The sequence below is a fragment of the Hylobates moloch genome, unplaced genomic scaffold (assembly GCF_009828535.3).
Source record: "Hylobates moloch isolate HMO894 unplaced genomic scaffold, HMol_V3 SCAFFOLD_9, whole genome shotgun sequence".
In the NCBI taxonomy this organism is placed as follows: domain Eukaryota; kingdom Metazoa; phylum Chordata; class Mammalia; order Primates; family Hylobatidae; genus Hylobates; species Hylobates moloch.
The window spans coordinates 11828194-11856142 of NW_026652284.1; the positions used below are offsets into that span (position 1 = coordinate 11828194).

The following is a 27949-nucleotide window of genomic DNA, read 5'->3' on the forward strand; positions in this document are numbered from 1 at the left end:
CACATCAACAAGATAAAATAGAATATGATTATTTAAAAATGCATAAAAGCCATTTGACAAACTTTAACATCCATCTACAGTAAAAATTCAGCAAGCTAAAAATAGAAGATAACTGCTTTAATCTGTTTAGGTCTGTCTATTAAAAAGCTACAACAAACATCATACTAATTGGTGAGATAGTAAAAGCTTTTTCTTGAGATAAAGGAAAGATACCCATTATCACCACTTCTTTCACCATTACACGGGAGTTCAGCCAGTAAAATAAGTCAAGGATGATCTTTTTGAAAAAGAAGTAAAAGGTATAGGAGCTGGAAAGGAAAATAAAAGCTTTGTTATTTGTAGAAAACACGATCGTTTACTAGAAAATCTAAAAGTATTTTCAGATAAGTTATTAGAATAAGTAAATTTAGTAAGGTCACTAGAGACAGTATAGAAAACAGTTGTATTTCTACATGTCAGCAATAATTACAGAGAAAAGAAAAATTTGGAGGCTATTAAGAAAACAGGTCTGGGTGTGGTGGCTCACACCTGTAATCCCAGCACTTTGAGAGGCCTAGGTGGGAGGATCACTTGAGCCCAGGAGTTCAAGACCAGCCTGGGCATCATAGGGAGACCCTGTCTGTATAAAAATGGAAGGAAGGAGGGAGGGATAGAGAGAAGGGGGAGGAGGAGAGAGAGATGAGAGGGAAGAGGAGGGAGGGAGGGAGAGAAAGAAAACATTAAATACTGTATCATTATCTATTATTGTGTAACAAATGACTCCAAAATGTAGTGGTTTAAAACAACCGCCATCTTATTTGTTTACAATTCTGTGGGTTAATAATTTGGACTAGACCTAGCTGGGTGTTTCTTCTGCTGGTCTCACCAGTGATTATTCATATGGCTGCAGTCACCTGGCAGTTAACCGAGACTAAATGGTATGAGATGACCTCAGTCCCATGTCCAGCGGATTGGTGCTGGCTGTCAGCAGAACCCCTTTCCACATGGTCTCCCATCTTCAAGGAAGCCACTCCCAGCTTCTTCACATGGTGGAAGCATCAAAACAGGCAGCGCAGAAGCTCCAAGCTCTCTTGAGGCCTAGGCTCAAAGGTCACACGTTATTATATCTCTCGCATCTTATTGGCTGAAGCAAATCACAAGGCCAGTGAAGATTCAGGTGGAGGGAACATAGACTTCACCACTTGACAGAAGATGCAAAGAATATGTGGTCATTTAAAATCTACCACAGGTATCTAAGAATAAACCCAACAAAAGATGTATAAGACCTCTACACAGAAAACAATTAAACATTATTGTGAAAAATTAAAGACCTACACAGATGAAGGGACATACCATGTCAATAAGTTGGAAGATTCAGTAAAGTTGTCGTTGCTCCTCAAATTGATCTGTAAATTCAGTACAGTCCTGATGAAAATTCCAGCAGTTTTTTTGGAAGCAAATTGACAAGCTGATTCTAAAATTTCTCTGCAGTTGAAAAGCGCAAAGAGCAGCTAAGGTAACCCTGGAGAAAAAGTACAAAGTTGGGGAGAGCTTACACTATTTTATTTCAGAGATTATTACAAGACTACAGTAATTAAGACAGTGTGGCATTAGTAGAAAGCAGAGCAAAGTGAAACAGAAGAGAGAATCCAGAAATGGATATATAATACCATCACGTGACTTTTGACAGCATTTATGCCATACTGCAGTAGTGGAATGGATGACCTTTTCAATAAATATTACTTAGTTCAATATTTATCAGAAAAAAATGAATCTTGGCCACTCCCTCATACCATACATAAAAATAAATTCTAGGTGGAGCATAGATTTTAAGTGTGAAGAGTAAAACAATACAACTTCTGTAAGTAAACATGGGGAATATCTTTATGACCTTGGTGTAGACAATAATTTCTTAACCAGGGCACAGAAAGCTCTTACCATATAAGAAAAGATTGATAAGGCAGATTTCCTTAAAATTAAGACTGTCTGAACATTAAAAGACACCATTTAAAGAGTAATAAGACAAGTCACAGAATGGAAGAAGATATTTGCAACACATCTGTTCAACAGAGGACTTGGTATACAGAATATATAAGAACTCCTACAAAGCAGTAAGAAATAAAAAAACAGGAACTCACTACAAAAATCAGCAAAAGACTTCAATAAGCAGTTCACAAAAAGATATCCAAATGGCTTATGCATTTAAAAGTTGCTTAATCTCACTTCTCAACTGAAAAGAGACTACACTGAGGTACCATTACACACCCATCAGTTTATCTGTCAAAACTGTACTGAGATACCATTACACACTGTTCAGATTTTCTGGGTGTTTTTTTTGTTGTTGTTTTTGGTTTTTTTTTTGGTCATTGTTTGTTTTAAGTGACAGGGTCAGCCGCGGTAATCCCAGCACTTTGGGAGGCTGAGATGGGTAGATCACTTGAGGCCAGGAGTTGAGCAACAAAGCGAGACCCTGTCTCTCCAAAAAAAAAAAAAAAAAAAAATTAGCTGGGCGTGGTGGTATGTACCTGTAGGGGGAGGCTGAGGCAGGAGGATCACTTGAGCCCAGGAGGTCCAGGCTGCAGTGAGCCAAGATCCCGCCACTGTACTCCAGCCTGGGCAACAGAGACTTTGTTTTCTGTTTTTGAGAAAGAAAGAGTGAGGCAGGGTCTTACTCTGTCACCCAGGCTAAGTACAGTGGCATGATCTCAGCTTAGTGTGGCCTTGACCTTCAAAGTCCAAGTGATCCTCCTCCTCCAGCCTCCTGAATGGCTGAGACTACAGGCTCATGCCACCATGCCCGGTTAATTTTTAAACTTTTTGTAGTGACAAGGTCTTACTTCTTCACCCAGGCTGGTCTTGAACTTTTGGCCTCAAGCGATCCTCCCACCTCAGCTTCCCAAAGTGCTGGGATTACAGGCATGAGCCACCACTCCTAGCCAGAATATCTTTTTTTTTTTTTAAACTATCTATACCAAGTGTTGATGAGGGTGTAGAATAACAAGGGATCTTGTAGACTGCTGAATGGAGCATAAACTGGTTTGACCACTTTGGAAAACTGGCAGAATATATTAAGATTGTACATGTACATTCTTTATGACCCAGTTCCACTCCCAGGTATATGTACAAGAAAAATGCATAAATGTGCCCCAAAAGACATATCTAGGCAGGGAGCAGTGGCTCACAGCTGTAATCACAGCACTTTGGGATGCCAAGGCAGGCGGATTGCTTGAGCCCAGGTGTTCGAGACCAGCCTGGGCAACACAGTGAAAACCCTTCTCTACAAAAAATACAAAAATTAGCTGGGCATGGTAGTTCGCACATGTAGCCTCACCTGCTAAGGAGGCTGAGGTGGGAGAATCACATGAGCCCAGGAGGTCAAGGCTGCAGTGAGCTGTGATTGTGCCACTGCATTCCAGCCAGGACAACAGAGTGAGATCCTGTTATGTAGTCTGCCATAGACATGTCTAATGTTGTTTATAGCAGCATTATTCATAATAGCAAAAAGCCTGAAACAACCCAACTTTTGAACTTTTCATCAACAATGGTGGTTAAATACATTGTTTTATTCGTGCAGTGGAGTATTATATGGCAATGGACGTTGACAAACTACAGCTATATGCAACAATCCAGGAAACTCCCATATGTAATGTTGTCTATGAGAAGCCACCTACAACGAAGTGCATACTGATGATTCCATTTATACGCAGTTTAAAGCAGAAGAACTTACCTGTGGTGATAGATGTCATCACCGTGGTTGTCTCTGGGGAAGAAGGAGGGAGGAGGGAGTGGGAGCGTGCTCATGGTGAGTGGGCTGCTTCCAAGATGGGGATAACAGTCTGCTTTCTAATCTGGTAGTGGTTACATTATTGTCTTCACTTTGGGAAGAGTCATTTGGGTTTTGAACTATACATTTGATTAGTATACTTTTCTGTGTGTGTGGTATACATCAGTCAAAAAGTAAAACCTGACAGACAGATACAAAACAGACCAAAAGGAATTATGACACAAACTGATAGTGTTTATTTCTGTGTGATATATGTGACTTGGGTGATATATGTCTGTCTATATATGTATTTTTCCCTAATAGTTTACTTTTATAGTTACAGGGAAAATCCTTATTTATACGCATCAAAACCTGACCCTCATTCGAAAGTTAACATGACTTGTAGCTTTAATGGAATCTAGAATTATAGTATCACAGAAGGCCATCATATGACTTAAGTATGTCATTTCCTTTCTTCCCTAATTAGGCCCTAAAAAGCACCTTGGGATTTCCTTTGATACGGTTTGAAGACGCTGTGATTAATCTAGATCCATTCACTCGGGTACATCCCTATGAGACCAAGGAGTTCATCATCAATGATATCCTCAAACATTTCCAGGAGGTGAGGCTTGGAGAAGTACTCATTGGCTGGAGCATAAGCAGAATGTTTGTTTTAGTTGTTTGGGAATTTTGGTTACTAAGACATTACTATTGAGAACCCAGTTAAACATTTCAACTCTGTTGTGTTACGGGTCAGGTCACTTCCCAAGAAGCCCATATATGTCATGAAAATCCTAAGACAGTACATTTGACCTATGAGCTGTTAGTTTCATCCCTCAGAGCTAGTCTGAGGGGTTTCTGCTAGGTTAGTCATGACTCTTAATGGTTTAGTTGATGCTTTAATAATAACAAAATAATGTTTTTATTTACCAGGCATGGGCCTTCTTTCAGCAACTACACCCATATTCTTAGAGTCTATGGGATCCTGCACTTGGGTTGAACTTGAAATTTTTTAAATCACCTTAGACATTTTCCATTTTGTATTTATTATCCAGACTGCAAAGATCAAAAAGTAAAGGCAAGGCATATTCTTCAATGAATAGATAGGTCAAGATCGTATCAAATTTAGTAGCTTTCAAAGTTAAAATATATTTTATTCTCATTTCCTTTTCTCCATTTCCTGTTTACTTTTTTGACTTTCCTAATTGGTGATATTTCCACCTAACTAAGGAAAGTGAAACAGCAGATATCACTGGAACCTGGGATCAGGTAATTGGAAGTATAGAAAGAGTGGAGGGGGCCAGTCATGGTGGCTCACATCTGTAATCCGAGTACTTGGTGGGAGGCCAAGGCAGGAGAATCACTTGAGCTCAGGTGTTCAAGACCAGCCTAGGCAACATATTGAGACCGCATCTCTACAAAATACAGAGAAAAAAGATTAGCTGGTTGTAGAGGTCTTGCCTGTAGTCCCAGCTACTCGGGAGGCTGAGGTAGGAGGACTGCTTGAGCCCAGGAGGTCAAGGCTGCAGTGAGCCATGGTGATGCCACCACACCTCAGCCTGTGTGACTGAGACCCTGCTTCAAAGAAAGAAAGAAACAGTGGAGGTTTGCTTGATAAGTCTCTCCATGCCTTCTTCAGGCCCCCCACCCACACCACAGCTTATGAGAGGAACTGCAAATCTACCCCTCTTCCTTACTTTCCTTTTATAATTCTCCCTGCTGGTGATTACTTCTCTATTTGTAGGCATGATGAAAAGGAGAGTATGATGTATATAGTAGCAAATACTCATAAGAATGCTTCCTGTTTCATAGCTATTTTTATTCTTCTAACTGGCTTGGAAGAGTATGTGTATTGGGATATGTGTATTGGGAGAAGCTTAGGTGGTGCTCCTGAAAGGACAGGAGGTTATTTTGCAGTTGATGAAGATTAAAAGCTAATTACTTGTAGTAATGAGAATGGAGGACAAAATAGATTTCTAACCTTTTCGCTTGGGACACTGGTATCTGCAAATATAAGTAGATGCTGATTGGACTTTTCTCTTCCTGTTCCATTTGGCAGGAACTCCTCAGCCAGGCAGCTCGAATCCTGGGATCAGTGGATTTTCTTGGCAATCCTATGGGGCTTTTGAATGATGTTTCTGAAGGGGTTACTGGACTGATAAAATATGGAAATGTCGGGGGCCTCATCAGAAATGTTACACACGGAGTATCAAACTCTGCTGCCAAGGTAAGGAAATAGAGGTGAAATTCCATTATAATTAACCTCACGAGTCCTCTACAGTACTACAATTTCTTTTATAGTTAATAGGCTGTGAGAAGTTATATTCATGGCTTTTGCTTCATTGTCCACATGCCTTGCCTTTTCCTCACCTCCAGTCACCTGCCACCAGGTGCACTGAGTCCACCTCTAAAATACCTCTTCCTCCTTCCTCTCCATTGCCACTGCCTTAGTCCAGGCATTGCATATCTCTTACCTGGGTCACTGCAATAGCCCCTAACACCCTGGACCTTTCGTGATGACCCCTGCACCTTTCACTGTGCCACCAGAATGAACTCACTGGATCGTGCCATTCTCCTGCCTAAGATCTACCAGTTATTACCCACAGTTTACAGGGAAAGTCCAAGCTGAAGTATAGCCTTCTATAATGACACAACCTTTTAAGCCGCCTGAAACCAGCAGCAGATGGACAGTGATCTTGCAGCTAGTTGACTGGTTTGTTCACTGACATCTTAATTCATGGACATTTTCTTAGTTCAGTCTGTATTTTCTGGCAGGAGTTGATTATATGCAAAGCTGGAAAAGGTGAAGCGAGTTGAAGGTAGTTGCTATTTGACATACAGGCCTCTAAAAAGCTCTGCTTGTTTGCTCTTCCTACACACTTTTCTTGTAGAGACTGGCGTTTTCATGAATGAACTCATTTGGAGGAAACACCTGTGCTCTCTGCTTATTTACTGTGGAGAGAGCATTTTTGTAGTGAGATCATAGGTGTACTTGTGCCACAGGCTGATAGGACGTAAAAGTAGCTTTCCCAAAGAGATCTTTGTGGCACCGCATAGAAATTTATCTTGAAGAGGAGGTAAGAGAGTAGAGTTGATTAGCATTTCCGGGTGGTATGGTGTTCTTGTTAATAATGTGCGAAAGCTGAGAATTTATCCTTTTTTCCCCAAACTATTTTCTAGGGATGATAGATTGGTTAGATCAGTTCTGTAGAATTATCGAACCAAAGTGTACTGTTGAGCTTGTGGTTCAAAATAAGCAACAGTCTTTTCTTTTTATTTTTTATTTTTTTTTCTTTTTCGAGACAGAGTCTTGGTCTGTCGCCCAGGCTGGAGTGCAATGGTGCGACCTCTGCTCACTACAACCTCTGCCTCCTGAGTTCAAGCAATTCTCCTGCCTCAGCCTCCCAAGTAGCTGGGATTACAGGCGCCCGCCACCACACCCAGTTGATTTTTTGTATTTTTTAGTAGAGACGGAGTTTTGCCATTTGGCCAGGCTGGTCTCGAACTCCTGACCTCAAGTGATCCACCGACCTCGGCCTTCCAAAGTGCTGGGATTACAGGTGTGAGCCGCTGCACCCGACAGCAACAGTCTTTTAGAGAGACTTTCCCACTTACGGTTTGAAAGCAGTGAGACTCAGGTTCAAAGTCTGAACTAGCGTGTACTTTTCTGCCTTGAATCCTTTCTCACACTCCCATGGCCCCTTACCCCTCACGCATCATAAACCCTCATAGTGGTAACACAGATTCCTCACTCTTCTTGCTTTAGCTCTTGGACTTGATATAAATGAATGAACTTAAATATTTAGTTGTAAATGCCCAGTTAACATATTTTATTAAATTATATTAACTTTATTGAATTCTAATTGACATAAGAAAGTCTTCTTGGTTTTATAATTTCTTTCTTTGTTTTTGTACCCTGGGCTTTACCATAATTTTAAAAACGAAGATGCTTATGGTTTAACAATAGGAATTCCTCACTGTGGAATAGAAATGCACCTATTTCACAGGTTTATTGTGAGAACAAAATAAGGTATGACGTTACAAAAATTTTGAAAAATACAGAGTGAAGAAGATAAATAGGTCATTACTTTGACTGTAGTATTTGCATTGAGACTTGAGCCACCAGGAAGCCATTAGTGCTCTTGAAATGAAAACCAATCTATTATGAACTACAGAGAAGGAGGGTCTGGGACACTGAGAGTAGGAGAGTCAAACCCCATCAGGGCCAGTTTGACTCTTAGGAACCTCCATAGTTCACTGGGTTAAGAATGAAGAAGCTGTTCACGTGCCTGTGACTTCTCAATAGGAGACACCTCCTAGGAGTTTCTCCAGAGTCTCCTGGCAACATCCTAGTGAAAGGATTGGCCCTTTCTTTATTCTCCTTGGTTTATGGAAGTCTCATTTGTTTCCTGGTTTTTCTGTTTTCCCTGAAAAACTGTTTTTGAAGCTTGAGGGTCAGCATGAGATTACAACTTAGGCGGAAAGGAAGGTCAGTGTCCTCCGTATTGCCATCCTCACCCTGGATCTATATGAAGGCCTGGGGGCAGTGACAATACATTTGACTGGGTATCATGCTTTGTATGTTGCCGGATTTATATAAGGGTATTGCTTTCCAGGGAACGAGTCCTCTTGAATGGGATCCTACCTTCCCATGGGGTTGGGTTCCTTCATATAGTTGTCTTGCCTTTAATAAGCTATTAGTATTGGAGCCACAGGCTGCACCTGAGGGGATTGCTATGTAATTTACAGGCATACATTGTGTATTAGTCCATTCTTGCTTTGCTCTAAAGAAATACCTGAAACTGGGTAATTTATAAGAAAAGAGGTTTAATTGACTCACGGTTGTGCAGGCTGTACAGGAGGCATGATGCCACCATCTGCTTCTGGTGAGGTCTTAGGAAGCTTTCAATCATGGTGGAAGGTGAAGCAGGTGTCTCACATGGCGGGAGTGGAGCAAGGGAGAGAAGGGGGAGATGCTACATATTTTTAAACAGCCAGATCTCACGAGAACTTGCTCACTATCATGAACACCAAGGGGATGGTACTAATCCATTCATAAGAAATCCACCGTTGTAATCCAGATACCTCCCACCAGGTCCCAGCTCTAACATTGGGGATTAAAATTCAACATGAGATTTGAGGGACAAACACCATGCTATATCACATTGCTCAACATCAGGGATACCTTTTGAGAATCATTTCACTAGGTGATTTCATCGTTGTGCGAACATCATATACTTACACAAACCTAGATGGAATACAGCCTATTCCACACCTCGGCTATCTGGATAACCTATTGCTCCAAGGCTACAACACTGTACAGCATGTTAAAGATATCTAAACCTAGACAAGGTACAGTAAAAGTATGGAATTATAATCTTATGGGTGGATCGTCATATATGCAGCCCATAGTTGACCAAAATGTTATTTGGCACATGACTGTATTTTGATACCAGCAATCTTAGGTGTGTTTATAGAGATATAAAAACTAGTTATATCTTTAAGATGAGAAAGCAAATAAACACAAAATTACCACTTCTTATAGGAAATGGTAGATCTATATGTGTCTATCAGTTGGATACCCATTCAGGTCCTCTGTGATTCTGCACGTATGTGGTTGGACTAAAGATATGCATTTTCTTGTAGTTTTGTGGGTTGAAATCAACCTTTAAAGTTGTTTTAGGGGAATGTTTTGTTTGTTTTTCTGTGTACACCAGAGGAGTTTAAGGAAGTACAAATGACCACAAGAATCAACTGTTGGCCTGTGTCAGTTATTGCTTTAAAGAGTGCCTGAGTTCCAATGATTAAAAAAGGGTCAGAGGGGACAGAACTGCACCTCACTGAGCCCCTGCCAGTGCACTGCACTTTACTGCAAAGACCAGAGGGCTTTAGCCTGGTTGAATGGGCTTTGAGTGTAGTGGAGAAGTTCGTAAACCTCTTAAATTAATTGTAAATATTGTATAAATGTGCATTTTTCTGGGATGAGGGTCCAACATTTCTTTTGTATCCTCACGGAGAGATTCTTGCCTCCAAAGATTGTAAGCCGTTATTATAGACATAGGCTTGTACATTGAGGGGAGCTTGGGGCTGGTAGTCAGGATGCCAGCACTTTAATTGCATTTCTACCTTTAAATAATCTTTTCCTCTGTTAAGAGATTTGTTTTTAACATTTATAAAACGATGATGGTAACTCCCCCGTCACACTGGCCTGAGGAGCAAAAGAGATGAAGTATATGAAACCCAGTGAGGAGTTAAAAGGGAATTCATTCTCTCAGATAAGAAGATAATAGACCTGTAGGTTTTAGTCATCTGTGGATAGATGCACAAATTTTAAATTTCAGGTCTATAGTGTATCCACTTGTGGAATTTCTCATTCTTTTTTCTCCCCCCAGAGCATTCCTGCAAAAGGAACATCTCATTTCATCTTTGTTGTTTAATTTATTTAATATTGGCCTCAAGGAAATATAAGTAGGAAATAACCTATGCCCTTTTATCTCAGTTATTTCTCTTTGCCTTTCTTTCTCATCTCCCAATCCTAGAAATCAGCATATGGATTCAAATCTAAGATTTCAGTCTTAGCCACCAAATTGTGAGCATCTAACCCATGACTCCCCTGCCTGGGTCTTGGCAAGATGACTCTAGCCCTTAGCGGAACTTCAAAGATCTGATCCCATTCCTGAGGCCATGGCAAGGCAATCGCTTCTGGAAGGACTTCTCTGAATGTGATTTATTCAAGAAAATGACAGCATTTCATATTCCAAACCCATATCAGAGGAGAAAGTTTCTTTCTGCAGCATGAGTTGCAAAAAGTATACTTTCTTCTAGTTGTGTGTCATGTGAAATCTGCAAGACACTCTAACGTCTTTTAAAGGCAGAGAACTGGGAAGACCCCCTATTGATAAAATTTCCTCTCTTATAGACTCTAGCTTCGTTTGTACCTTCATTCTTGTGATATTTTCACATACATAGCTATCCTCAACAATATAAATAAAGTACTTTTTAAACTAATAAAATGTCAGATATTAACAGTAGGGCAAATGATTCCACTGTCTTTTCTGCCCCTGTAGAAACTGTGTTTGTTCTGCACAGCTGTTATCTGGTCTTCCTAAGGGAAGAAAGCCAACAGCATACTTAATTTCTTCCAGCAAAGGAGAGAAGCACTTTCAGTCATCATTAATGAACCCTCTGCTCATTTTGTCCTACTTTCCATCCCCCTTTTTTTGAGACAGTCTTACTCTATCACCCAGGCTGGAGTGCAGTGGTGTAATCTCGGCTCACTGCACTCTCTGCCCTCCTGGGTTCAAGTGATCCTCCCACCTCAGCCTCCAGAGTAGCTGAGATTACAAGCATGTGCCACCATGCTTGACTAATTTGTATTTTTAGTAGAGACAGGGTTTCACCATGTTGGCCAGGCTGGTCTTGAACTCCTGACCTCAAGTGATCTGCACTCCTTGGCCTCCCAAAGTGCTGAGATTACACACTTGAGCCACTGCGTCCAGCCTCATCCCCCTCATTATGTCTTTATCAAGTCAATATAGGATGCTTTTGATTCTGGGTACCTTTTTGATCCCATGTTTGTTTTGATTCTGTGTTTATGAATACAGATATTTTCATAATTTGTCATGTTCTTAACTGAAATTATTTTCATAGTGGTTATTTGCTGTTCATGTAAATTAGAATTTGTTGTTCCCTGTTTGCTACATGTTAATTTTACTAATAACTTTTGTAGTTGTATGCTAGTTTTCTATTTTTCTCTTTTGCTTTGTGGTATTTATTTCTACCCGGCCTAAATTTCCCAGCTCAAATTCTGCAGATCAAATTTTTGTCAAGGAGTTGTGAGTTTTCTGCCAGTTTTTAGTTAATGCATTTTGTTCTATGTTGTTTTAGCCATTGTTTCATTGTCTTAAATCAGTTTTGTTTTTTACGAATTTGACAAAGATCTAATTTTTTAGATGATTTCTTGGTGCAAACAGCATTAGTAGGAAAAGGTGTAGGAACAGGGTTGAAATACTGCACTTCACTGTGGAATACATACTAACGTACAAACATTTGTTGAGCACCTTCTGTTGGTTAGGCTTGGTGAGAGACCCTTATATACATTGTCTTGTGTATGTTAAGCTCTATTCTGCCAATCAGGAAACTGGGAGTTAGAGAAGTTAAGTCTTCAAGGTCACACAGCTAGAGGTGACGGGTTGATCTGAATCCAAGTCCAGCTAATTTTGAAGGTCTTTTTTTTTTTCTTTTCTTACAGGATGTTTTTCCTTTGTGTTTATAAGGCATTCTTCTAGGCACTGCAGAGAATATGAAACATTAATTACTGCTGACTTCCCACCAGAAGCCTCTTATTTGACGTCACTGTGTAGCTGGTCAGTGACCACTATCATAGCATTCTTGGCACAAAGCAGGCCCTCAGGAAGTGCTGGTGCCCACTGTCATTCTCGTGTTAGGTTGTTTGTGGCTGTCACCATCTTCTTTATAGGCAATAAGAACCTTGGCAATTGCAACCATGGTTTTACTCACTGATATCATTTGATCATCAGAATTACCTGGTCAGTAGCTGGATGGGCATTTTTAGCCCCATTATGTAAATGAAGAAACTGAGGCCCAGAGAGGTCAGGTGACTTTCCCAAGATCAGCCAGGTCACTGCAGAGCTGAGACCTGGCATCTCAGTTCTCATTTTTAATTAGACTTTTGACATATCACTTAACTACAAGATTTATTCTAGACATGCCTCTATATGTTAAACAAATAAACCAAAAAAAATAAAATAAAAAGCAAACCAAACAAAAAGCTCTACCTAGTCTCACAGTGAACTTTGATAACTTTTAGGAAAACTGTCTGAAGATAAATACAAGCAAGTTGAGACCGAGAAAATGAGAAATTCAGACAGTTCAGATAGTTCAGTAGAAAATCTAGCTAGGACTTTAAATACCATTTTGTTCCATTTCTTTGGTTTCTGTTTGGGACAGCAGTGTGGAGGAGCTGCTTCTCTTCGAAGCAAACCTTTCACCAGCCCTTTGTCCCAGGACACCAGATTTGATGCCTAGCCGTGATCCAGTGGAAACTGACTTTCCTGTCCCTGTACAGAGACTCTCAGCCAGCCCCTGCCATCAGCCAGCCTTCTATCATATGTACTGTGACCTTGTTGAGGAGAGAGGGGCCCATCTGCCTTTTGTTTAAGAAACAGCATTTTTTGTTGTTGTTTACTTGGCAGTCAGTATATTTATAAGGCTCAAACAAAACTAAGAGCAATGTTTATTCAAGGTGAAAGTTTTATCTTTGCATGAAAGAATGCACTGAGTGAGTCCCTGCATGGATTCCGAAGGCGAAAAGGCAATTTATGACTTGTATCTGTTTTTGTCATTATGTATGGCTGCTCCATTTTATAGTTGAGCTGATTACCCCCATAATAGCTTTTCCATGTACCTATAAGCAAGTAATAGGGGAATGCCTTCTCATAAGCATTGGGGTTTTAGTGTATTTAAGTTGGCACAAAACTTCAGGGTAGATGAAATTCACTTCAGACAGTGATCTTTCCCTTAGAGAATGTAGGGCTTTCTATTTTCAAAAAGACTTTGATCCTAAATAAGTCACCCGAGGGATTTCTTTTCCAGCCAAGAGGAGGTACCTTCAAGTTGTTGTATGTAGGGAAATGACTCAAATTTTTGGCATCAGAATTTTTGTTTTATTTTCCTCTGATAATCTTGAGTACTAAAATCATTCCCTTAGTCTGAGCTCTTTTTGGTTAGAAGCAAATTTTAGATGCTGAATGACTCACCCTAATTTGGGCAACTCTCAACCATCTTGGGGGATCAGATAAAAGTATATTTGTGAGGGCCGGGGTGGAGTGGTGTCGTGAGAACCGCAAGTGACCAAAATTCACAGGTGGTCCCCATGTACCTCACTGAGCAGCCTCGCTCATGGAGGAGCCAGGTGAGCAGAGTTTGCTCATGAAGGAGCCAGGTGAGCAGGGTTTAGCCTTCCCCTTTTTCCACCCTAATCAGGTAGCTCAGTAGCCAGAAGTGACAGAGCAGGGAATGAGTGATGCCACTGTTGATGTCCTGTTTTTGAAACAGAAAGAAAAAGTTCAAAACTGCTTCATTTCCTAATGGTAGTTCAGTTAAGAACAAGCTTCTTCAGATTTCTTTTTTTTTTTTTTTAGGCCTGAACATGTCATATTTGAGAGGAATTCACTTGATCTTCCAAAACTGGAGCCTGTGTGGTAGAAAAGTATGTTCAGTTGCTAAGTTGAAAAGACAGAAAATATTTGTGTCCCCCAAAAGTAGTGGTTTTCTACCCTAGTGTAAACATGGTTTATAAAGGAATCATATGTTCAAGCTTTCTTAGGGTTGGCTGGTGACCCTTGGCGTTGTGGTCATGCATCCCTTTTCTGTAATTCAGTATTCTTCATATCAGTCTTTGGCCTTTCTTGAAAAATTGTGACAAACTTTAAGTGAGATAAAATTTTCAAGACACTCACTCTGTTTGGAAGGTTCTATTTTTTTTTAAATTCTTTCTCATAATTGTTCTTTCTAAAAGTCTATCTCCATCTTGAAGAAAAGCTAAATCAAAGTTTATTCTTAGGAGAAAGAGGGAATGTCTTAGTCAATATCATGCTTAAAAATCAGAAAGCAGGCCGGGCATGGTGGCTGACACCTGTAATCCCAGCACTTTGGGAAGTCGAGGCAGGTGGATCACCTGAGGTCAGGAGTTCGAGACCAGCATGACCCAACATGGTGAAACCCCACCTCTACTATAAATACAAAAATTAGCTAGGCGTGGTGGTGCATGCCTGTAATCCCAGCTATTCGGGAGGCTGAAACAGGAGAATCGCTTGAACCCAGGAGGCGGAGGTTGCAGTGAGCTGAGATCGTGCCACTGCACTCCAGCCTGGGTGACAGAACAATGTTGTTTCTGTCTTTAAAAAAAAAAAATCAGCGATGTGGAGTGTAGCCATCATTTATTAACTCCTACATGTCAAATATGGGCCCAGGATCTTTTCCTATGCTCTCTCATGTAGCATTCACGTATACCCAATAGGAAGGAAGGAAGGGAGGAAGAGAGGGAGGGAGGGAGGGAAGGAGGATTAAGCCCATTTTACAGATGGGAAAAATTAGACTCAGACTCGTCAGGAACCTTGATTGAAATTTAATAATGACTCACTATTGGAGCTAGAAGTTTTCGAAAAAAATTAATTTGGGGAGCAGCCTCTATTTTTCCTCCACACAATGCAACTTCTCAGGTATAATTTTTTACCAAACTCAAAACATTGTAGAAGCAAAACCATGAGCCGTTGGAAACAACATTACTTAAAAGTAAAGCTCAAGCAGTCTTCCATTCATTCCCAACTTTAACACCTCTGTGTTGGGCCTTGGAATTTTCCAACTGTAATTTCTAAGCTTTCTGAATTAATCTTTACTATCAGGAAATCTCTAATCTAGTCTAAAAGGGTTGAAATGAGAGAAGAGGATTGGGAGATTTTTCTTCCTTCAAATAGAAAATGTATGACTCAAAAGCATTTGAGTAAGCTGACCCAGCTGATGTTCCTGCTCCAAGATTTATTCAAATTTAAATCATGTGGGATGTGCAGTCCCCAGGCCTTTCCTCCTGCCTGGCCCGGGAAGCAGAGCAGAGCTTTGGACCACTTTGGTATGAGCTGATAGTGAGCTTCAGATCACTTTCCTGATGTCTGTCTTCCTCTAAATGCTATGTGTTAAGTTGTAATTTCTTTAAGCCGTTTCCTGAAGTTCACTCCTTTAAGCATTTCTAAACAACTAGGATATCATTTTAAAATAATAGTATTTCATTTAGGGCAGAGTACCCAGAATTAGGGAGAGTTGTGCATTCCCACTATCAATTACAGGCAGAAAATAAACTCATTGTCCCCAGTAGTCCTTTTCTTTCCTTACCCTTTTCCCCTTCATCTGTCCTATAGCTTTTCAAACTTTGTAGATTTTTTGTCTCTCAGTTCTGCTAACAGATTGGCTTTCAGATGCTTAGTGACACCATTGCTTGAATTCAGAAGCCAGAGGGAGAATGTTGGGGATAGTGTGTTATTCCTGAGAGTTTTAAATTTAGTTCTGCAGCCGGGCGCAGTGGTTCACACCTGCAATCCCAGCACCTTGGGAGGCTGAGGCGGGTGGATCGCCTGAGCTCAGGAGTTCGAGACCAGCCTGGCTAACATGGTGAAACCCCGTCTCTACTAAAAATAAAAAAATTAGCTGGGTGTGGTGGCAGGTGCCTGTAATCCCACCTACACGGGAGACTGAGGCAGGAGAATCGCTTGAACCTGGGAGGTGGAGGTTGCAGTGAGCCGAGATTGCGCCATTGCACTCCAGCCTGGGTGACAAGAGTGAGACTTTGTCTCAATAAATAAATAAATAAATAGATAAAGTTATGTTGAACTGAACTATGGTTTGCTTCTTGGAGGAATGGAACAATATGATTAACTTAGAGTTTCATCATTCCTTATTGGAAGAATAATAATACCACTTTATATTTGTCTTGATTTTTAGTTGTTGGTGAAGCATTTACATATCTTTGATCCTTTCTCTAAGCCTAAAACTAGGTAAATGGTATTATTATTGTCATTATTATTATTATTATGACTCCTGTTACCATTTTATGGATGAAGAAACGGAGACCCAGTGGAAGTAAATAACTTTGCTCAAGATGGCCAAACAAAAAGTGGTGGAGCTTTTGTACTTCTTCCTAGCTCTCCTGACTCCTGGAACATTGCTGGATGGCACAGTCAGCCCTCCATATCTGTGGGTTCTGAATTCATGAATTTAACCAACCGCAGATCAAAACCGAAAAAAAAAAAGGATAGTTGTGTCTGTACTGAACATGTATATGTTTTCTTCCTTGTCATTATTCCCTAAAGCATACAGAATAACAGCTATTTACACAGCATTTACATGGTAAAGTAATGCATTATAAGTAATCTAGTGATGATTTATATACAGGAAGATGTGTGTAGGTTGTATACAAATACTACACTATTTTATATCAGGGACTTCAGCATCTGTGGATGGATGGTGTCTTCTGCATGTCCAGGAACCAATCCCCTATGGATACTGAGGGACAGCTGTACGTCTTAACCTGATACTGCAGGTTAAGATTCACAACATCGTCTCCATATTATAGTTGGGTTTTCCAATGCCACTGTTGTCTGTGAGCCTCGTTAGCCTCTCCTTCCCTGCAGAATGAGTTTCAGAGAACAGAGGTGGAGAAAAATGTATCTTTCCCTCTTAGAGGCTTGTTGCACTGTTCATTAACTATGCTGCTATTTGTATGAAGCATTTCAGAGTCATATATCTGAGAGTTCACAAAGAAACAATGTATGACAAGAATAATTCTTGTAGCAGAGTTTTTGTGAAGTGGAGGGTGGCAGGGAGAAAAATTTAAGCTTATGTCAGGACATTACATTAAGTAATTTCTACAGTGTTGGGGATGAAGGAGAATCCCCCCAAGAGGAAAAGGAAGATACTTCTAGAAGCGGGTGAGAGTCTGGCTTTTCCTTGGCTTTCCTCATAGCCACATGATGGCGTGTCCGGCCTGACTTGGAAGGGAGGCCTCAGCATGAAGTGGTGATGTGGAGGCGCAGTTGGTCCCTGGATACAGGCACAGGCATATCACACTCACCTCCAGCAGGCAAGGGGGAGTTACAGCTTCGCTTTTCCTTTTCTATTACACACCAATGGGGAAGCCCTCCAGTGCCATTCCTAAGAACAAGGACATTTTCTAGTTAGGCACATAAGAATGATCAAGATAAGCTCAAAAACTAGGAGCCACAATGGGGAAGTCAGGTTTAAAGTGTGCAGAGAACATGACAGAAAGTGGACGGTGCGCCATTTCTCCAGTCACGCTCGTGCTGTCCTCTCCTTGCGCTTGTACTCAGTCTTGCCTCTGATTGGGGTGCCCTCCTCCATTTCTGGCCAGAGGCTCCAAGTCTGTAAGGCCCAGCCCACATGCCATGTTAAGAATGTGATCTCTCCCCACTGTGAGTTCCCATGGCCCTGTGTGCTTCCATTACAGCAGGCACCAGATTTTACCTTGAATTGTAACCATTTGTGCACACGTCTCTGATATCCATCAACATTTCTCACATCACCAGTTAGGTGCTGGGCGCTGTGAAGGAATGTTAGAAAGGAAGACTTAGAAAATGTTTTCTTCTTTTTGTGAGGATGTGGAACAGGTAAGGCAGAGAAGGAGTAAGTAATGATAATCCAGAGGAAATAAGTATTGCAGTGGGGTCTGCAAACTGCACAGTTCCATGAGAGAAGTGCTGTGGGGCAAGGGGTAAGAACACTTGATTCTGTTCCTCAAGGGTGAGATTGGCTGGAGACAAAAGATGGAATGCAACGGTCTGTATTTATTTGCATCCCAAAGTAGACCCTGTGGAGGGGGGGCCAGGATTTTATCTGACAACATTTTTTTTTTTTTTGCCAGTTTCCCCTCTAGCCATAAATAGTTACTGTAAGGAAAATTAAAGTGATCCAGGTTGTATCCATGTGGGCTGCCTTTTATCTGGCATAGCATTTTTCACATGCTATACATTCAATGAATGTGTTATTGTCTAGCTATTTTCTGTTTTTTATGGAAACAAACCTTTTTTTTTTTTTTTTTTTTTTTAGGGGGTTGGTTTTTTTCTTTGACCCCGGGGGGGAGTGGTGTGATTTCAGCTCACTGCAACCTCTGCCTCCTAGGTTCAAGCGATTCTCCTGCCTCAGCCTCCCGAGTAGCTGGGATTACAGGCACCCGCCACCATGCCTGTCTAATTTTTACAGTTTTACTAGAGACGGGGTTTCGCCATGTTGGCCAGGCTTGTCTCGAACTCCTGACCTCACCTGATCCACCCACCTTGGCCTCCCAAAGTGCTGGCATTACAGGCGTGAGCCACTGCACCTGGCCCATACAAACTTTTTAAAAGTTTATTTACAAGTTTCCCCCCAAACATCTCTGTAAGCTGGTGAATAGCCAAAACTGTGCTATAGCAATATAGACAGGAAAAGGACATTGACTTTTAGGATCCTACTTCTTCTCCTCCCTTCCCCATGCCTCAGGTCTAGCACAGCACTGGGGCACAGCAAGCGCTTAGCGAATACTGACCTGGCTCTGATGAGGCCAGGTGTGCACTATTGATTGGACCCAGGCTTGGCTTCAGGTAGCAGGAAACTGGTTTAGAGGAAGGAGAGGAAAACCTAGTCCCTCTTAATCTAATGAATTAAAAGAATATTTATGGGAAATATTTGCTTTATTTGAGGAAAATGTTTAAAGTAAACATTTCCTGCAAGCTGTTGAATTTATATAATAAAACATTGGTTTGGAAACCTTGTTTTCACTGAAATGAAAATTAAGTGAAACATGCTTCCCAAAACAGCCCCTTGTCTCGGTTTTGTTGCCGTTGTAATAGTCAAAGCAGGATATTGTGGCCATTGAGGTAATTTTCTCTTTATTGGTAACTTGGAAATGAGCAAGGATCATGCCAAACTTCTTTTAGTTATAAAAGAAGAGGCACTAATGGCTCCTTGTAGTTTTATAGCAATTCAACCTTTGTAGCATCCTCCTGTTACTATTTGATCTTCACAAACCTATGCATTAAAGAGTCAAGTTTATCCCCATTTGACAGATGAAGAAATTGAGTCACGGTGAAGGTAATTAACTTCTGGAGGGTCAAACAGGGAGTTTGTGGAAGAGGACCAGGCTCTTTACAGCCCCAGGCTCTTTTCCAAAGACCACACTGCTGCTCTAGAAAGCACTGTTTCCTCTTTCAGGAATTAAAGCACTTTCATGTCTGTGAGATAATTTAACCTTGCAACATCCCAGTGGGGCCAGCAGGTTAGATATGATTATCACTTCCCTTCCAGTGATGGGAAATTAAGTTACACAGGTTAAATGGTTTTGCCAAGGCTGTGTAGTCAATGTTGGAACCAGGGGATGGTGCCCAGGCTTCACAAACTCTGAGCCTGCTCTTTTCCTACCACACTAAGCCTTCTCAGAGGAGAGCCAGAGGAGCTTCTGACGCCGTGAAGACAGCTGTGAAACATCTTGCTTCCGAGAGGGCCTTGCTTTCCTAGCACCCGTGCCAGATTGTGTGAATGCTTGGTTCTACAATCTCAGTGGGTCATGCAAATCTCCAGGCCTACAATCAGTAAGAAACAAAACAAAAGGGGGCAAAGCCAGATAGATTTTACCAGCCTGTTTGGATTTTGTGTGCAATAGAATTAGCAAGTGAAAATTGTAGGATTGCTACAAAAGAGTTGCTTAGAAATCAATTAACTTGACAAACTGAGGTGCCTCAACGAATAAATTATATGGAGAGATAAAAGTTCTTAGGACTAAACACAGGAAGAATTTGCCACTTGTTTCTCTGTAAAAGGTAAAAACATAACAGTGAACTGTGTCTAACTTATGTTAAAAAATTGAATTTGGTGAGAAGCCTAGTTTTAATAATATTTCATATGATAATTTAAACTCTCTAACTTTTGCCTTTCTATTTAACCCCATCTTGTAGTCTTCCTAAGAGATGTATCAACACTAAAACTTTTCTTAGTTATTCCAGCTGAATATGGCAAAGCTACAGTAGCTTTTCCCAGATGCAGAACTCTTAACACAATCGCTGATATTCAGTAGAAACTCTGGATAGCAGATTTGGGAAAGAACCTTAAGGCCAGCCTTTAGCCCTCTCAAATTATATGTAGAGAAACTGAGACCCTGTAAGTTCTCACAGCTGATTAGTCACAGGGCTAGCCCTCAAACCCAGGCTTTCTGGCTACAGATCTAGTATGATTGTTGAGACTGGGCCGGCAGCTTGTGGGCACCTGCTTGGTAGGAGTGAGGGGGAGAAAAGTAGTAGGGTGTAAGCCTTGCCTACTGTATATTTTCTCAGCGTTCTTTATTTTTTATCCATTTGTGTGTCTGTCTCCCATACTATACTGAGTTCCATGAGCACAAGGGACTAAGTCATACTCGTCTTGGTATCTTTAACCCTAAGCACTTAGCCCGCGATCTAGAAAGCCCTCAAGGGTTTGTTGCACTGAACCAGTCTGTTCTGTGTCAAGGTCAACTTACCAGAAGGGGCTGCAGGGACTACAGCTCCTTAAACCACCTTCTATTACTAGTCCTTCAGCAGAATCTTATCCAGTGAGTAAACCCATGCAAAACTTTTGCATTTCCCCTGAAAACAGAACAAGACCCGCCCCCGTGAAAAGAAAGAAATAGGGAATCCCTTTATAATTAGATTTAGTGGGCAGTGGTGAGATGTAGTAGAGATGAAACTTTAATAGACAATAGTCTTTGGGTGATGCCAAAATTAATCTAACTTTGTTGGTTAAAATGAATTTTAAATTTTTTTCTAAATGTTCATGTTTTTCTCTGTATGTTGTTATTAGAATTGTCATCGGGTTCTTTCTAAAGGCTGTGTGAAAGAAAAGAGCAAGCCAGGTGCGGTGGCTCATGCCTGCAATCCCAGCACTTTGGGAGGCTGAGGCGGGTGGATCACCTGAGGTTGGGAGTTCGAGATTAGCCTGACCAACTTGGAAAAACCCCATCTCTACTAAAAATACAAAATTGGATGGGCATGGTGGCGCATGCCTGTAATTCCAGCTACTTGGAAGGCTGAGGCAGGAGGATCCCTTGAACCCGGGGAGGCGGAGGTTGCAGTGAGCCTAGATTGTGCCGTTGCACTCCAGCCTGGGCAACAAGAGCAAAACTCCGTCTCAAAAAAAAAAAAAAAAAAAGAAAGAAAAGAGCGAAAACATCTTTAGTACTGGTTCTTGCCCTAGGACAGAAGTGGCTATTTGCCGTACCTCTCAGTGGACACTGAAAATGTGGATGTGTCCGGTTGCCTGCTGTCCAGCAACCCTGGAAGAACTTGTGATGGCTTTGTCTTCATTATGAGAACACTTTGATCTGAATCCCTTTCCTTTTCTGAATCCTTTCTCTTTTTTTTTTTTAAGACAGTCTCACTGGCTGAAGTGCAATGGCACCATCTTGTCTCACTGCAACCTCTACTTCTTGGGTTCAGGCAATCCTCCCAACCCAGCCTCCTGAGTAGCTGGGACTACAGGTGCACACCACTACACCCGGCTAAATTTTTTTTATTCCAGTAGAGATGGGGTTTCGCTATCTAGGCTGGTCTCAAACTCCTGGGCTGAAGTGATCCTCTTGCCTCAGCCTCCCAAAATGCTGGGATTACAGGCATGAGCCACTGTGCCTGGCGTCTGAGTCCTCCTTCTAAAAGGAACTCACTGCACAGCATCTGGCTGCTGCCAACAAAATGACTGCCCCACCAGCCCCACAGGTGATGAGAGTTTGCAATGGCCTTCACAGCTTAGTACCTTAGTACCTTTTCTCTCCTGGTAACTTAGAATGGAAGCCCCACAGGGGCCCACGCATGTCTGCGAGGGTGCACAGGCATGTGGCAGAATGAGCCAGGGGGCACCCGCTTGTTCTGGAGGTGCCGAGAGCCGTCCTGGCTGGGGGCTGTAACTGTCAGGCTGACTCCCGGCCACACTGTCCTCCCTGGAGTAGGTGCTCGAAACCTTTGTTTTTTGCCTTTTCGCTTTAATCTGGAACACTTGGGAAAAACAAAACAAAACAAAAAAAACAGTAGACCAAATGGTGACTTGAGTCCCAACTCTTCTTCAGGCCAGATGAAATCATGGTCCCTGCTGGCACCGTTTCTCCATCTCACAGCCCTCACTTGGGTTCAGACCCTCAGTCACACAGGGAGCCCTGCCACAGCTGAAGTGTTTTGTCAGAGCAAGATTGCAAAGAGTTAACACTTTTGCTTTTTCGGGAAGTTATCTGTGAAGAGTATTAGTTGTTTAATAAAGCGTGCCTGCCCTCCCGATGAACCCGCCAGTGACTCTGCAGCTGGGGTCATTCCAAGTTCACGCAGTGGACTTTTGACTGCCTTCTGTGTCTGTGAAAACAGTCGGCAGCTCCTGCGGGGATCATTCATTCAGGCCTGTAACACAAAACTATTGCCAATGGGCACCTGCTGGGGCAGCTTCCCCGGGAGGGCTGGGAGGAAGATACCAAACTCATCAGGCATCTGTAGAGATAAGAGCGGCAGGGGATCCGCTGGGATCCCGCTAATCAGGCCTGCACTTAGACCCCACTGCCTGGCCAACAGGCTGGTGTCAGAATGTATTAGGCAGCCCTGGTCAGGATAGGATGTGAGCTAATTAAAGGCCTTTTACAAAGCGGAGGAGGTGGGGGATGGGGGGGGGGAGAGAGAGAGAGAGAGAGTGTGTGTGTGTGTGTGTGTGTGTGTAGGAGGAGGAGGAAGAAAGAAGTTTGAAGTGCATTCCCCGGATTTCCAGCACATTCTTTATTCCTCTGTGTTATCCCTCAAAACAGAAGAAAACAAATCAGAGGCTGAGCATTTGGTTATTTCTAACCTGAGATTGTCATTCATTGTGCCTGATGCTGTATTGGTTTTAACTGCTATTTTCGTGGAATTACATATACTATGAAAGACATCTTTTGCCGCAGTCTCCCTGGGAACATCCTGTTGTTGAAATACTGTTGGTCAGCTGCTTGAATTTTGCCCTTTTCTCTGACTTTGACACATCAAGGCAAAAATAGGTACCTATTTGTGATGTGTTCTAGGTTTCTCCCTTTTGCTTGGAAAATCCACTTGCCAGCTGTGGAGAGTACTGCTGGGAGGATGAAATGAGTCAGTGCACAGCGTGTGCTCTTAAAGTTTGGTGGTTGAGGTGGTGATGGTAGCAGCTTGGCTTTATGGTTTAAAATGCCACAGCGTGCACTATCTTGAAAATACTCAGTAGTCCTAGCATACAACTGGATTTTAGTTACACCTATTTAAGGAAAAAAACTCATTTGAAAGTGTTTGATTTTCCTGTACTTCCGTTTGTTTATTTAGCCTGTGTATTCCCTGCACCCCCAGTAAGCAGCAAACTAACTTATTTATAGGCCTAAGGTATGTTCAAATCTGTGGTATTTTCTTAATCAGCCTGATAATGATACATTTTTGAAAGCAGTTTTGTTAACACATAAACCTAAGCCTTTATTATATTATTCTGATACATTCCACCTAAGCTTGTCTATGTGCAAAGAAACATTTAGATTAATCTTGTACTACATGGTAACAATCCTAGGAAATTCCAGTCAAAAGCCAACAACCTGTTTCCTTCATTCTGAATTGTTGGTGGGTTTGTCTTTGTCTGTGGTCTGATAAGGAGTAACAACAATGTTAATTTTGTATTTCCTTGGCATTTGTCTCACATAATCTTTTGTCAAAGTTGACCAGGAGGCTTGTCAGGCTTGCCATGCAGTTTATGAAATAAATAGTTACAATGGAGTAGTTAATTTAGCCCTGTGGAATATGTTAGTGTATCCTTACCGTAAGTGTTTAAAATGTTAATTACATTTATCTTTATTTCTCAACATTGCTATACAGAAAATATGGGATAGACACTGATACTGATTGCCAGTTGAAATAAGTTTTGAATTTAAACTAGTAGCTGAATGGATAGCTTTAAAAATGGTACTAATATTTTGGGAGACTGAGGTGAGCAGATTGCTTGAACTCAGGAGTTCGAGACCAGCCTGGACAACATGACAAAAAAAAAAAAAACATGTCTACAAAAAATACAAAAATTAGCTGGGCGTGGTGGCACCCGCCTGTAGTCACACCTACATGGGAGGCTGAGGTGGGAGGATCATCCGAGCCTAGGAAGTTGAGGCTGCAGTGAGCTGTGTTTGCACCACTGCATTCCAGCCTGGGTGACAGAGCAGGACCTTGTCTCAACAACAACAAAATGATACTCATATTTATTGACTGCTTCACTATGTGCCAGGTACGGTTCTGAGTCTTCATACAAGTTGATTTGTTTAATCCTCATAACGACTCTGTGGAATACTAGTTTATAAATGAGGATACTGAGGTTCAGAGAAATTAAGTAAGTAATTTGCCCAGGGTTACCAGGAGAGCCAGGCTAAGAACCGAGATTCTCTGATTTGGAGCCCGTCCTCTTAGTACCAGTGCAAAAGCAGCACTCTATCTAGTAGGCTTCATTCTCGAACCTCTCTGCAATATCATATTTGCAGGGATTAACCATGTAAGGATGTATTATCAAGGGGATACAGAGAATTTGAGTCACAGTTTAAAGTCATTTCCTGTGCTACCCTCTGTTGTATAATTAGCTCTTTTGTAGATGCTATACCATCCAGGCCAAAGCATGTGGCTGAAACCAGGAAATTGTTCTAACCCTGTCTGAGACACTTAGTGAAGGAGTTTTGACTTTGTTCTAACTCCATGCATCGAGCTGACTATAGATTTATGTGAAAAAAGCATAACTTCATGTTAACAGGTCTATTTATCGTGTCTGTAGAGCAAGTTCACAACTATATATGGACAACTAGAAATGCCAGGCTCTGTGCTAGGCACAGGGGACACAGACATAAACAAAACAAAGCCCTCTCCCCTTGGGGTCACCATCCAGCAGGGGAGGAGGCCTTCCAGTCACACACATGTGGGAAAGTGTTCCAGATTTGAGCTTGGCGTCTGTGCGGGTTCCCGTGGCGGGGGGGGTCTCAGGGAGGGGTAGACTCTTCTACCCAGGGCAAGGAAGGTCTGCACAGGGGAAGGCACGCCGGTGCCCAGTCCTGAAGTCCAAGGAGATGCTTGCCATGTGGACAAGAGACAGGTGGGGACAAGAGGAGGCACACAGGGAGCAGTCCCAGCAGGAGGGAGCCTGGGGTGTACAGCAGCAGGACTGGGGAGGGGTCAGTGGAGCTTAGCAGGTGGGCCTCTGGAATGAGGAGCTGGCCTAGTGGGGAAAGACTGGCTCATTGTACGTCCCTTTGTTTTCCCTTGTTTCGCCCCCACCCACCACGTGAATTTAAAGGGGAAGAGACTTAACTGAATGTTTCACTTTTTGAGCCTAGTATTGTTGTTTGTCATGATTTGACCATAATCTGCATATATACAATGTTAACTATTTTTTTTGCAAGTTTTTTTGTTTGTTTGTTTTTGTTTTTGAGATGGAGGTTTGCTCTTGTTGCCCAGGCTGGAGTGCAATGGCGTGATCTCGGCTCACCACAACCTCCGCCTCCCAGATTCAAGCAGTTCTCCTGCCTCTGCCTCCCGAGTAGCTGGGATTACAGGCATGCACCACCACGCCTGGCTAATTTTGTATTTTTAGTAGAGAGAGGGTTTCTCCATGTTGGTCAGGCTGGTCTCGAACTCCCGACCTCAGGTGATCCGCCCGCCTCAGGCTCCCAAAGTGCTGGGATTACATGCGTGAGCCACCGCTCCTGGCCTTTGCGAGTATTTTTATGTGGGTAAAACAGTTATACCTTTCACTGAGTGGGCCCAAACAAACAAAAACAACAGCCTGTCACACCTGTGTGTGTGTGTGTGGCAGGGGGTGGTACCCAAAAACCCTGACTCACTTTTTATATAATTAGAGCTTAAACCAAACCAAGTCATGGCTTGTTTGCAGTAGGTAGATTGCAGAGTTACCAAATTGTATTTTCTGGCCAGAGTGACTCAGTCTAGTACAAAGTCATGAACTGCCTCCGGCATTTCTCATTAACCTAATATCTCCATCTAGAGTAGAAATTCACCCTCCCTAAAGCCCAGAGGAAACAAAGTAAGGGTACTTGTGAAAGGAAAAGGCCTTTGGACCCCGAAACAACTGACTAGAAAGGCAGGACGAAAGGAGGGAGGGGGGCATTCTTTGTGCTTTCCTGTACAATTTGGAGCTCAACAGATGAAGTGTTTGCCATTGATCCCCAAACCACATTTTGCGAAACTAATTTATCTGACCCCATTTGACTGGCCATTCAACTGTTCCACCATTTTCTTTACACAAAGCTAAACTAGATATGAGCTAAATTTGAGAGCGAAGAGCACATTACATATGGGAATGTGGTTCATGGTTTTCTAACCCAACCCTCTCCTGCCCCATCGATTCCAATGAGTAGATTTTTCTCTGGAAATCCATCCTTTCTTTTTCTATTCAAGGCAACTAACAGTATCCATTTTTTGATTCGTAATTTTAGTTTTCCATGTATAGACTAAAAGTGGATGTTTATGTTGAGGCAGGAATGGCTGTTTTTCTGCCATTGTTTAGACTAAGGCTAGGTAGGTTTCCTGTGGACTGCTTGGAACCTTTGAGCCCTAATGTTTTCCCTGCACTCAAAAATTACAGTGCTGGATGGCATCTTTCCAGCTGTTGGGATGGGAGACAGGCTGGGCCCTTTGACTCCCAAAATTGAACTTAGGTTGAGCTAGTTGGCAAATGTGGCAAAGAAAGGGTTCCCTGAGCAAAACCTGGGAAAATATCAGTCAGGATGTACTCTCCTAGCCCTGGCTTTCTTAGCACACCTTGATGTGTGTTCTGTAGCTGTCTTCCCACCTCCATCCCCTAAAACTTGAGCATTTGTAGCTCGTGACTTATGTCCTGAACTCAGTAAACTGAGTCACTGTTACAGGACTTAGAGAAGTTTTCTTATACTATGGACTGAATGTGTCCCCCCAAAATTCCTTTGTTGAAATTCTAACCCCCAAGGTGATGGTGTCAGAAGATGGGGCCATTGGGGGTGATTAGGTCATGGAATTAGTGCCCTTATCAAAGAGACCCCAGAGAGCTAGCCCACCCTTCTACCATGTGAGGTTACAGTGAAAAGATGGCCGTCTAGGAAGCAGGCCCTCATCAGACATTGAATCAGACATCGAATCTGCTGTCACCTTGATCTTGGACTTCCCATCCTCCAGAACTGTGAGAAACAAATTTCTGCTGTTCATAAGCCACCCAGTTAATGGTATTTTGTTGTAGCAGCATGAACACACTGAGACAGCACATAACACAGAATGCTGTTTCTTTAAAATTTTCTTGAGTTTTTACCATGTGGTTTACTTGTCTTTTTTATTGATCCTTCCCTGTTTAGTGGGGAAACACAGATCAGCACCCAGCCCTTGCCAACCACATGAAACCTAAGATCTCACCTCCTCCTCCCTGGCAAAAGAAGAATTAGATGATGAGAGGTGTTCTGGTTTTTGGAGAAAGTTAACCAGTGTTGGGATGCTTGCATGTTAGAGCTAGCTGCCTGTGCTCTGAGTCAGAACTGAAATTTTGAGATGTAAAGAAGAACTAATATTTGATCCTCTCCTGTGTGCCAGGCATAGTGCTAGCCACTTCATAGCTTTTTGGCTATTCTTCTCCATC

At 42.0% G+C, this 27949-nt stretch overlaps 1 protein-coding gene across 8 annotated transcripts in view; it reads left to right on the top strand.

Annotated features, from left to right (window-relative positions):
- The window catches only part of VPS13D (vacuolar protein sorting 13 homolog D), a 284007-nt gene that overhangs the window by 181809 nt on the left and 74249 nt on the right, over positions 1–27949 (top strand). For all 8 annotated transcript variants that reach the window (XM_032758968.2, XM_032758969.2, XM_032758970.2 and 5 more), the window contains 2 exons: positions 4230–4364; positions 5802–5969. In XM_032758968.2, coding sequence (XP_032614859.1) covers positions 4230–4364; positions 5802–5969 — 303 coding nt within the window. The remainder of the gene's footprint in view (positions 1–4229; positions 4365–5801; positions 5970–27949) is intronic.